The 13122-nt window shown below is 38.5% G+C and overlaps 1 protein-coding gene across 1 annotated transcript in view; it reads right to left on the bottom strand.

Moving 5' to 3' along the window:
• cnot4b (CCR4-NOT transcription complex, subunit 4b) overlaps window positions 1-13122 on the bottom strand; it is a 50414-nt gene that overhangs the window by 29866 nt on the left and 7426 nt on the right. The window contains exons 2-3 of the mRNA XM_084710917.1: window positions 8575-8812; window positions 6965-7162 (exon numbers count right to left, since the gene is read on the bottom strand). Of these exons, the coding sequence (XP_084567043.1) occupies window positions 6965-7162; window positions 8575-8748 (372 nt within the window). The 5' untranslated portion in view covers window positions 8749-8812. The remainder of the gene's footprint in view (window positions 1-6964; window positions 7163-8574; window positions 8813-13122) is intronic.

The following is a 13122-nucleotide window of genomic DNA, read 5'->3' as shown; positions in this document are numbered from 1 at the left end:
ACATGTTTTAGTGACTGTTAAGTTGTAATATGAGGAACTTTGCATGCTCCACCAATGGGTGACAACTGGTTCACACTTGGTGCTACTCAAAAATAATCATTTTCAATATAGGATAAAACCCTTGAGAGGCACAAAACGTGGGCATTACCAAAGATTTACAAAACAGAAATGATTAATTAGATAATCCAACAACACAAAACAATTAACATATTAACAGCAACAAAGACATAAACATAAGAGCTCTCCCATCATCCCAAACCGCACCTGCTACCTCCAACTGCTCAAGTTCACTCCCTCACCGTACCATAGGAGGTGGTGTCATATATGAGGAGCAGAATGATGAGATCAGGCAGAAAGTTCATCAGCTCAAGAACCTGTCAGTGGCCCTCAGGTAATTTGAGTTTGAGACCCCTGGAGCAACAGGAAATATAACCCTAAAACTTTGACTGGGTCAAGAACAGGCGTTTCTCTTGGAAAACTGCAAATAAGTGCCTGGTTTCTCCAAAAGCATGAATCATCTGAATGAATCATACTGAACAGTTTGACTCCAGAGGAAATGTTTTGTTGATGTCAATCCTCTGAGCTGGATGGCAGGACTCAGGGTTTTGATATTCTGCTCAGTCTTGGCAGAGTGCATACAGTGTAGGGGGGGTTCTTTGTGGCCTTTGTGTTACTGGAGCTATCCTGCCTGCTCAGCCTCCCACCCTCTTCCTCCAAAACACAAAGACACACATAAGCAGAGACAAAGAAAGACATGGGTGACAGAGAAGACAGAAGGACAGTTATCTCTTGGCTCTGCTGTTATCTTGTTAGACAGTGAGAATACAGAGGTGGGACTGCAGTGTGCACATCCTCCTATGGGCAGAGAAACACAACACAGTACGCAGGAGGAAAATAAGCCTAACCACACGGCTGCATTCAGTCACACTGGTACAGAAGAGAATTCAAACTGAACTGATTTTAAAACAAACTGATTTTTGCAACCAGTACACCTGCACTACTTTGTGCTGCACCACCGTGTTCTCATAATCCATTATAACAGAATCTAAAGTGAAGACTCAAGTCATGACTTGGGTTTTGAGTCATGAATTTAAATAGTAATAATAAACTTTATTTAAAAAGCACTTTTAATGGCAAACCCAACATTAAGACAATTCCACAATGGGACGAGTGAAATCAGGCAGTACAACAAAACTAAAATGAACAGTACAGACATTAAACGACATGACTTCACACAAATCACAACAGAAACTCTTCCAACTGTTCGAGAGTTTTGTAACATATCGAAAGTTTTAATAAATCTAAGTGGGGCAAAGTGTTGAAAAATACTGAAAACAAAATCAGTTAAAAAATTGATTATTGCATGTCTTCTTGTCTGATGTCCATACAAAGGCGTCAGTGCTGTCCACAATCAACCAGAAACATGCTGTACATGAGACATGGAGCTGGATGCAGTACAGGGAAAGTGCAAAAGGAAATTCTTAACCCTTACACCCAGTCCTAACTGCATGAGAGCATCACTATACATGCCCTCTGTCCACACTGAATCCATTTGAATATACAATTCTGTGACAGAACAAGATCAAATGTTTCACCGACTTCATGAGTAGTTTCATGGTGAAATTATTACGGAGGAGTCAGACCACATGAGCTACTCAGAATCACACCCATCAAAACTACTGGAAAGGACACCTCTCTATCTGTCTGATAAGGGCCGCACGATTTACTGATGACTGGATCTTCAGTCACTTAAAGTAGATTACAATTATCATGCAAACTGCAAATATTTTTTGCTCTGGTGTGTTCCAGCAGCACACCTGTGCTTAATCAAACCACATTCAGGGTGGGAAATGATGAACAGCTGGGAGCAACAGAATAAATATGAAAGTGGCTGGTAGATTTCAGACACCGATGATGATGATGAAGGTGAATTTGAACATTTATTTGACAGTGTCAGGTAGATCAGGTCAGATTTTAGTAAGTTAATTTCTCTTCCTGTGACACTGATCAGCTGTTTGCTCTGGATCAAACTGCAGACGTAACCACTAAAGTAACAGGAGGGTGAGTACTGACAACTTATTTAGGTTTGTCTTGTTAAATAAGGTATTGTGTAGAGCAGGGGTCCCCAAATGGCGGACCGCGGTCCGAGTCCGGACCCACACGCCGTCCTATACGGACCCGGACCTATAACCAATAAATTATTAATAGATTTTAAATTTTGACGGGACGCTTCTATTTTAACTGGCGCAAGTTTTCTAGTCTTTCCGGCGCTGGTTTATCTGATCAGGAAACACACAGACCAACTGCAGAGAAGCTGCGTGTGGGGAGACTGTTGTTAATGACAGTTTATTACAACAGAAACTAACATGATGGTTAATGACATCGACAGCAACCAGATGCACTTATAAAATTAAACTGTATAAAGAGGCCTAAACGTAAAACAGGAGAGTTTGTGTTTCTCTGTGAGAAACGTTCAGATCTTCTCACAGCAGAGTGAACAGGTGAGGGAGGAGAGGAGGGCAGACTGATCACTAATCAATCGCAGATGCCTTCGTCCTCTTGGGCTAATTAAAAAAATAAAAATGCCAAAATTGGTGACAAACCAAACCTGGATGTCCAAACAAATAAAGTCTTTGTGTGAAACACTGCAGAGTGAAACATCGTGCTGTTTACAGACAGTCTGTCTGTAGTTTGACAGAGAGACAGAGGGTCGTGTCTAGAAGGGAACCCTAGACCCGCGAAAGATCGCGCGAGTTTGATTATTTTAGTAGAAATAACGAACACAAATCTCGCGAGAGTGCAAATAAAGAGTTACCTTCTAGACACGACCGAAAAAGATGCGCAGCTCCAAAAATAGAAAATCATGTGGTGGTGCCGATGTTTTTAATGTGGCGGGCCACCATAAATAAAACACTATTCACTGATCCACAGAGAGTCACTGAAACACTGATCACTGACCTGCTGTGATGGAAAAATACTCAGATTCTTTATTTAGGTATTTTTTACATCGTGGTATTAGTGTTTTTACTTAATTAAAATTTAAAAATTGTGCATGTTATTGTTTCCTTTTTTGAAAAATCAACATTTTTATTGCTGTTGTTGTACTTTAATGGTATTCTTATCGCTATTTTTTTTATTACTAAATACAGACCTGCAAACTCATAAGAGGAGAAAAAGGTGGCATGTTGGTAAACCAGTCCTCTGTCCTCTGGGGGTCTGGGAGCGTCTGTCCTGCTCCAGAAGAAAAATGTTGTGATTTTAACATGTTAATAAAACATTCTGGTGACTGTTTCAGTTAAAAGAGTGAGTTCACTCTTCTGTTTGTGGTTTCTGCAGACATTACTACCTTTACTTTTACCTTTGTACTTGGGAAAAAAGTAAAAAGTAAAGTGAAAACAGTAAAAGTAAATCTACATTAAAAGTAAAGTTACTTTGCTGAGTATTTTTACTTTAGCAATTTATAGTTGTTCATTTAATAGACCTGTCTTATCTTCTCTTTTGTATATTTCCATTGTTCTTAAATAAAGCAAAAGTAATGTAATAGAAAAAAAATGCAGAACACGCAATATTTCTTATCTGATTACTCGATTAATCGGCAGAATAATCAATAGATTATACTTAAATTTTACTGGTTTGGCCCACTCGAGAAAGTTAGACATTATGATATTCTGGACCTTTGCTTTAGGAAATTTTCTCTAACTGGACATCTTTGAATTTTAATTGAATACCCCTGGTATAGAGCGACAGGAATAAATAGAAATGGGGCATGCAACAAAAGTTTTGCTGCAGTGCTCGTGGCCAGTTAGGACATTCTCACAGAGATAATGCATTTTATCACCGACACTCACTGGAATCACATGCAGTAAGGACAAGGTGTAAGATACATAGGTGGGTCAAAATGACTAGTGGCCTTGTTTTCTTATAATATCTTTGTAATGACAAGTTTTCCTTAAAGCTAACGTGTTTAAATTTATGTTCATCATTGACAGCATTTATGTTGATTAATGCCAATTTTGCTGTCACAAATATTTTGAAATTAATATATCAGTGCCATTTTCAGGGATGTTTAAAGATTTTGTTTTAAATTTGTTAATCAGTGAAAAATTATATGGATTAGTGTCAATTTATGTTGCCTAGGTATACTAGTGTAGTGATGTAGATTTAAATGATTATTTTAGGAAGCAGAAAAGTAGGGCCAGGGGATGGTTAAGAAACACTTTTGATCACTAATGGATCTCTTAGAAAAGGGCTGCAAATATTGTACATTTTCCAATTATTAATCAGTTAATCATGAATAATTTATAAGATACAAAATGTTTTTTCTTCATGTTTATCTAGTTTCCCTGTATTTGTTTTTTTTTTCACTTTTTTCTAATTTTAAGTTTCTTTATTTAATAAATGGCTCCACCAGACAAACCTCTATTAGTACTAAACACTTTTTTCCCTCTGTTAATTGTGTGAAATTCACTTCTTTTGTCTCATAAAATGCCTGTAGCAAAATAGGCATTTTTAGTAGAATCATGTTTAGGTGATTTTCAAATCTTTCCCTACATATGATTCCTTCAGACTTTTTTCTGTCATTCAGAACACACTGAGGACACAAAATCCACTCAGTTTGTTTATGTTGTAATTTTTGTGAAGTTGACCCACAGTTTGGGGTAAAATTGTCTGGACAAGAAACAAACAACAGAATAAAACTCCAACAACAAGAAAGATAACTAATAATAATAAAGCAAAGAAGTATAAAAGACATGTTGATATTAAAATGGCGTGCTACAGTTAATAAAAATGTTCCTTTTTAAAAGTTAGGTTTTGAGAAGTGATTTAAAAGAAGTTACCGATTCAGTAAACTTCAGACCCTCCGGCAGGGAAAAGCCTAGTTGCCTTTAGTCTCAAGCCAGGACTCAGGAAAAGCCAGCACAGCCCTGCCCGAGGGTCTGAGGCTGTGTCCTGGCTCATATGCTCATATGGGAGCAGCCATTCAGCAATACTCAGCTTTAAAGGTGATCAGTAAAAAAAAAGAGAGAGAGAGGCTGAAACAGGGCTGGATCAGGACCAGTATGTAGGATTTACTGGTATGTAGCGGTGAGGTTTTAGCTTGCCACAATCTGAATCTGAACACTTGCTTCACTTTCCCCTTCCAAGTGTCTAATTTCCCCTCAGAAAATGGTTGAAGAGGAGCAAACCTTACAGAGAAATCTAGATAATTCTGATCCCAGAAATGAGTATTTCATCATTTCATAAAAGATCTTAAATATGCTGTTCATTCTGGTAAGGAGCAGTTTATGTTTATGTATATGTTTATGAATCATTCCAACATTTCAGTGACTGCATGATGGAAGAGGCTCCAACTATGTTGTCCAAGTTGTATAAACTCTTTCAAATGTTACCAAAGCATTTAGAACTACAGTGCAGTTACAGTTGTTGAAGCTACTACAAGGAACTTTCTAGGACTGCAATTAATGATTATTTTCATTATTGATTAATCTGTTGATTATTTTCTTAATTAACCGATTAATTGTTTGTTTCATAAAATGCCAGAAAATATTGATCAGTGTTTCCCAGAGTCCAAGATGACGTCCTCAAATGTCTTGTTCACAACTCAAAGATATTCAGTTTACTGTCAGAGAGGAGTAAAGAAAGTCAACACAATTCAAATAATTGATTATCAAAATAGCTAACAATTAATTTAATCATTAATTAACTGTTACAGCTCTAGAACTGTCATATTTTTCTGATTTTGAAATGATGTAGTGTTTCTACTGCCATAACCACAAAATATAACGTCAAAAATGAATTTAAGGAAATAAAAATCTTCTCCTGCTTAATTTTAACTGGCTAACACACCACACACTGTAAATGGTGGTAGTTATTAAGAATAACTAAATAGAAATTGTGGATCTTCTCGTGGGTGGTCTCATTTGCTTACACATCATTACTGAATGTAGATGGTGTCATAACCAGCTAAAAACTCATTACAGTTTAAATGTAGAGAAATATCCAAAATGTCTGTCTAGTGACTTGTAGCAAGTTAATTTAGTTAAGTGAATAAGTCAGTTAATTTGAAAGACAGAGAAAGACGGGTTATGGGCCTTTTAATTTGTATTCATTTTATCTGATAAATTACCTTAATGTTCCCATTTGTTTATTAACAGGCCCCAGGCCCCAGGTCAAAGCAAGTTGAGGATCCCTGGTTTAAGAGAACCTTCCGTTGGACAGAAAACTGGAAGGGCGGGATCTAGAGCTAGTGTTTGGTTTGTCCGCTCTGGGCTACTGTAGAAACATTACAGTGCAACATTACAACCTCCATGCAAGAAGACCTGCTTGTCAGTACAGAATCCGTTCCAGCTGCACAATCTGTTCTGCAAATGTGCAAAAGGGTTGCCATACTGGATAGCTATCTATGGCAACACCACCTGGACAAATTATAGACAGCTATCCAAGATGACCGTCTGTGCAGCTGGAACAGATTGTGTTCTGACACTGTTCCCTTTATAGATTCTAAGGTAACAAAAACACAATTCTTATTTTCAGGTGATTATGCACTAATCACGCCACAATGATCAATATTATATTTAATTCCTGCAATATTCTGACAATAATTTCCCCTTAAATCTGACACATTGGACCCTAACATCATTGGCAAGGCAAGGCTTATTGTCATGTCATAACATGCCACCTTCAGACAGCCTGACACTGTCCTACACTGCCGGAAAGATGATTAATATGTTCAAGGATATTTATGGCTTGTTGACATCATCACAGACGTCATCAGGCACCGACACCACACTGCTGCTGCTGCTGTTTTCCAGTACTATTGAGAGGTTGGCAGACTCAACTGCTGCAGCTGCACAATTATTCATTCAAGGCTCATTCTAGTAAATATGATAGAGCTTTACTACCATTTGAGCTCAACACCAGGCTCGTATAGTACTTTCTTTATTGTGTGTGTGTGCTGTCTCACCTCAGGGTCAGCCAGCCTCTGACTCAGCCCAACTACAAACACCAGGTTTCTCTGCACCACGCGGACGCTGGCCAGGTGTTTCCTGTTCTCTGTGATCTTTTGCTTCTTCTCATTCTGCTTCTGCTTCTTCTCATTCTTGATCCTCTGCAGCTCCTCCTGTGACAGCGGCTTGTACACTGCTGGGTCCTCTGGGTACGGCTGCACAACACACAACACACACAGAGCATTCAAGGAAAATATCCCCAGTCACATGCTCTGTCACTGTCACACATCATACAATCTCTACTGCTCAGTTCTTCCAGGAGTTCACAACAGCTGTGTGAGTCATATCTGAGATCAGGATGGGACTGAAGGTGGAACAACAAGTTTAATTTGCCACCTCTGAGATTTTAGACTGAATAGGTCCAATATGTGATTTTCTGCCTCATGACACCTGACATTATATATGTAAGAGCACTGGGCCATTATTTCTATTGGTTATGATAACATTGTGTTTATTAAGTTTATTTCTGAGATCTGAGCACACAGCGACAGTCTGACAGTAAACACGCATAGTCTGGCAAACAGACAGGTTGGAAACAATTATATGAACCACTTTAAATGGAAGTAAAAGTCGAAGTGAGTGCACCTGAAATCTTTGTAACAAGCCCTTATTGCACAGGAAAGCCATGTTCATACAACTACAGCAGGTCAAAGTTGAAGTAAGGAAATTAAAAAAGGAAGTAAAGGTCATGACATCACTGTGTAGCACTTGAACACACATTGGTGCCACACTTGAGCCGATGGATGATGCCATCATCCATCAAGATGCCCAGCAGACATCAACCACTGAGCTCTCTACCGTCATAAAATCATGATTGAAAAAAGCATTAGAACTGATGAATGTGTACATGTATTTTAAGGAGTGTCACTGTAAAAATTATATTAATATAATAGGACCTTGTGTCTAGTTTACTTAAAGACAAACAGCATCAATTACTGGCATATCTGTAAAAAAAAAAAAAAAACACAAAAAAAACCCCAAAAGAATAGAAACATAAAATGCCTCCATACTGCTCATCTGGTGTAATCCAAGTCTCCTAAAGACCGAACATGCCAAGCTGACTCGAAAGATGTCATTTATACCATGTCTGTAGCCTGAATCTTCACTGTAGAGCTGAAGCTTGAAGCCACATTCACATGCACACGCACATTGTCTGAATTGAGTGTGTGTGTGGTGTCATAGTGTGCGAACTTGGGATTATGCCAGATGAGTCGTATGGAGGAATTTTATGTTTTTTGTTTGTTTTTTTACATTTGAAAACTGGTCACCATTCACTTTCATTGTTTGGGAGATTCTGCAACACTGTTTTCCTGTGAAACTGAACAAGCAAGTGATTTGTTATTCTAGTACTGAAAAGTTTAATTTGCATTAGGACTATTAATAATTTATATCATAAAAGATCAGAGCTCATTTCTCATGTTTTTTAAAAGGAGAACTATTGGGCATGGGATATACTTAAAGCTTCCATAAAGGAGATGAATTGTTTTCCTTGACTTGGACTTGTGTCTGTCATTATAAGGACATCCTGTGTCATGCTGAACATGCTTCAGAGAGGACGGACGTCTACCTTTCTGCAGGCGGGACAGAGGCCGTTCTCATCTGTCCTGATTCGATGCCAGCAGAAGCGGCAGATCTGATACCCACAGGTGCAGGGGAAGAAGTTGACGTCATCAATCTCTAGTGGTTCCATACACAGCGGGCACTCCATCGGGTCGTCCTTCACCTCCGGCTTCCGGGACATCCTACGCCTTCACACCACTGGACAGGACAGCTTTCACAGGACAGGATAGGAGGAGCTGCAGACACTGGAGTAGAGATAAACAGGAACTTAATGCAAATTAATGACCAAAACTGAGAAAAATGTTCCTCAGAATTGGGACAAAAATGTATTTTGAGGGGGTTTTAAAATTTTACTCTTCAATTATTCTGGAAAATGCATTTCAAACTCTAAATATCCCTCTAACTAAATATCCTTAAAGAATAGATTTTTGGGGTGCCCCTTTAGCTCAGTTGGTAGAGCATGCAACAGGTACTGAAGCTCTGAGTCCTCTGTGACTCCCACCTGTGGAACATTTCCTGCATGTCGTCTCCTCTCTCTGCACCCCATTTCCTGTCTTATCTTCAGCTGTCCATATCAAATAAGGCAAAAACACCCTCCGACAATGTAGGACAGGACTTGTCCCAATTTGCAAGAATGTGTAATGTACATTATTGATGACTAGGGCTGCAACTAATGATTATTTTCATAGCTGATTAATCAGTGTTATTTTCGCAATTTATAAATCAATAGCTGTTTAGTCTATATTGTCAGAAAATGGTGAAAAATGTTGATCAATGTTCCCCAAAGCCAAAGAGGACATCCTCAAATGTCTGCAAAGTAATTCACTTTACTGTCAGAGAGGAGTAAAGAAACCAGAAAATGTTCACATTTAAGAAGCTGAAATCAGAGAATTTAGACTTTTTTCTTTTAAAAAAATACTCAAAACAATTAGTCGATTATCAAAAGAGTTAATAAATTTAATAATCAACTAATCATTGCAGCTCTACTGTCGACACAGTGTATTAAATGCTTGATTATTAGACAAATAAACATGACTAAATATAGTGAGATGGACTATGGACATAGTATTTTTGTCATGAAATATGCTTGTAGGGTCCGTCACACAAAGTCATCTAAAATGGTTTAAAAGGTTCAACAGTGACTAAGGTTGCTCAAAGTACTGCTTTCAGTTGATGATGTGTGGATTGAGTGTGAGTCACAGTCATGAGAGCTAATGAAGCTTTCGTTTTGGAGCTGTGTCACACAGGGCTGGAGAGATGTTCAGCTTTGTTTGGATCAGTCTAAGTGACCAATTACAGTGTTGTAAAAACCTCTGCACGCACACTGTGCTGCTTAATTGGCAAGAAATTGGGTGATTTCAAAACACATGATTTACTTTAATGCGTGGATGAGCACTGAGCTAATGGACAGACAACGAACAAAACTGCAACACAATACATTTGACTTTTTGTACTCGCTATAAGAAGAAAATTAATTTTAATTTGTTGGCTGGATTTTCAGTTGGAGTTTAGAAAGTCTTTGTAAATGTTTCTGACTCTAACACTTTTTAATAGTGCTGTGGGTTCAACATTAGCTGCATGTTCTACTTGAGTGCAGGGAGTCTATTCAGACATTAATATGCACAATGTATGTAGAAATGTTCTTACTGGGCACACAAAAGAAAGTTTCCACGCAAAATCACTGTCTGATTCATGTTTGTTTTTACCACCATGTGTATGTTGGTGAATTAGAATCATTCTAAACTGACAGCACTGAGCACAACCTGACCAGTGTCTCAGATGAAAAAACGGTTCATCAATGTGCTTTTGATATGCTTTACATGACAAAAGTTGATGTGGTGTCAAAAGTTGATGTGATGTCAAAAGTTGAGTGATTTTGAAGTTAGATTATTTAGTTTTTTTCTAAACATCAACCCACAACTTGGAACAAAGTCTAGTGGAAGTGATGGACTGCTGTCAAACCAGCTACAAGCAGCTACAAGAGACCAAAACAGTCAGCCAGGAGGACACATCTGTAACCCATCCTCATATCTAAACAACAAACGAGGTTGATTGCCAACAACTTAACTGCAATAAGCTGCATGGCATAAATCACATGTCACAACATGTTTAATGATGTAAAATGGTAGCAGTCTGGTTAGGTTTGGGTTAAAATAATCTTAAGATAAGTCAGCTTTAACTATTGGTTTCATATGGGACAGGAACGTCCTGTATTTTAGATTTGTTTGACCCATCTGTCCACCTCAATCTCTCTCCTAGCTGCTGCCTGAGACAAAGTAAATATGGGTCTTAATAAGCTGCTGGGCTATAAATGGGCAGTAAATCTGAAGGCTGTTTTTTTCCGAAGTACTCCTACAAAGGTGAATAACTCTTTTCAACTACCCTACTCAATTGACTTCAGTAGATGCAGACTGTACAATTTTGCAATGGTGGCTCAAACGACTTTTAAGAGGATTGGATTTTAGTGGTCTATAGAATCCTAAGTGGTAGCAAACCTGCCACAGCTCCAGCTTGTCTGTTGCAGTGTCACACTACAGAAAACTAAAGGGACGGAAAAGAGAGGGAAAAAAACAACAAATCAATCTCACATCCTCTGAATAACAAGCTTATTATACACTACTTTGGAGACACTGTGGACATAGGTTGGACATGATGATGGCCTGTGGCCAAAAAGTTACTCAGTAGCCACCAAATATTTTATGTAGGTGGCCACCAAGTTTTATCCCTGTACTGTGAACCTTCACCACAATGTTACACTTCCACAAACATCCTGATTTCCTTGTACTTTTTAGTTCAACAGTGTATAAAAACAATGAACAGTACTCAACAAAAGCTAGATAACAATATGTCACGTACTAAGCCTACTAAACTTACACACCTTGTTAATGAGAAGTTTTGGTTTCTGCTAATTTCACAACAAAATCACATGACCTTCACTTGCTAGTAAATGGTTGATTTTGGGTTTCAACCAATACCAATTCTGCATGGCATTGCAATTTTGTCAAATCAACCCAACTTTTCTGCAAATTTTACCAATAATTGCAGTTTCCTATGAGTTACACCAATCATAGGAGTCCCCCATGCAACGTCATATATGTACGTCTTAATGAACTGCCTCAACACTTCATTGTTTATTAGTTTTTATCATGGTTACTGACATTTATCAATGCCCTGCACACTTTAACATTTTATAACTTTGTACTGTTTTGACTGAGTTTAAGCTCCAAAAACATATACTTTCTTATAGTATAGCACATTGTGTTAGATTGTGATTTTATTCTCCCTGGAACAAACTGCCTTTGATTGATTCATGAATTATACAACAAAAAAACTTTTTTTCCAATTTTCACTTGCTCCTGCAATCTCATTGCAAAAATCACCTAAAAACACTGCAACATGCATCACAATTTTTAAGAAAAGCTGCTATGACATCAGGCATTTTAAGCTGCAACAATCCCAAAAGAAGCCTGCAAACTATTTAATCCAAAAAAAATCACCACCATGGTTGAGAGCTGAGGCGAATCTTATTCAATACACCACCTCAATTATGTTTTTATTACTCAAATTATTTGAGATCATGTGTGATTCAAGCTTCTAAATATCCCTTCAGGAAACTGTGAATGATGGTACACATATTATGTCCTTGTTTGAGGGACAGTCCACTCTCATCACTCAGAGACAGAGCAGGCAGCTGAACAGCTTGAAGAGTGACAGACTGGCTAACTGGTCAAGCAGTGGACAACTGCATCCTGACTGAGCCAGACTGGTCCGTAAAACCTACAAAATCTTCAACCTTCAATCTTTAACAGGAAAACATTTCAGTGCTCCCTGTACCTCTGCACCCTCACTAATGAAGTACCCAGGATCTCCATATGGGTCTACCCCTGCTAAAAATGACAGCTAAAAATACCCTGCCTGTCTTGAGTGTGGGGGGGGTGGAGTCAGGCAAGGCTTCTCTCTTTTAAGGGGAAATCCAGATGGGCAGCAGGCAGGCAGCGGTGCTCCTCCAGCCTCCCATGTCCTCCCTGCTGGACATGTATGGTCATCAGCAATTCCTCCAGCAGCTCAGCACCGGGGCTGGCTCCTGCTATATGAAATCAGTCTGCATCAATTTAGTAACAGCATTTTTAGTAAGGCAGCATTACAGCAGGTGCTGGGCTCATATACCCACAACCATGAGACCCTGACTGCAGCTGACAGAGAAAACATTTACTTCAACATCCACCAAATCCTGTCAGCTAACGTCATCATTCAGATAATGATCAATGTCTGCTGGTATGCACAAGCTCAGCTGGGCCCCACTAGAGTGGAAATACTAATTTACCTTTATAAAATAATCTATGATAAAAATCAGTTTCAACAGTTTTTGTTTAAATGAGCAAAATGTAGCCATTGTACTGCAGTCCAAATAGATACCAAAAGTAGTTTGTAATCCTGTAGAATATACAATCAATGGTTGAAGCAAGTTGTTTCCTCCCGGTTCCCCCTGACCGCCTCTTCATAAACATCTACACCTTCTACAAGATTATTAATGATTTTGTATGACTCATAAACG

The sequence above is a fragment of the Lutjanus erythropterus genome, chromosome 22 (assembly GCF_056507025.1).
Source record: "Lutjanus erythropterus isolate fLutEry1 chromosome 22, fLutEry1.hap2, whole genome shotgun sequence".
Taxonomy (NCBI): Eukaryota; Metazoa; Chordata; class Actinopteri; order Lutjaniformes; family Lutjanidae; genus Lutjanus; species Lutjanus erythropterus.
This window is presented reverse-complemented; position numbering and strand designations above follow the sequence as displayed.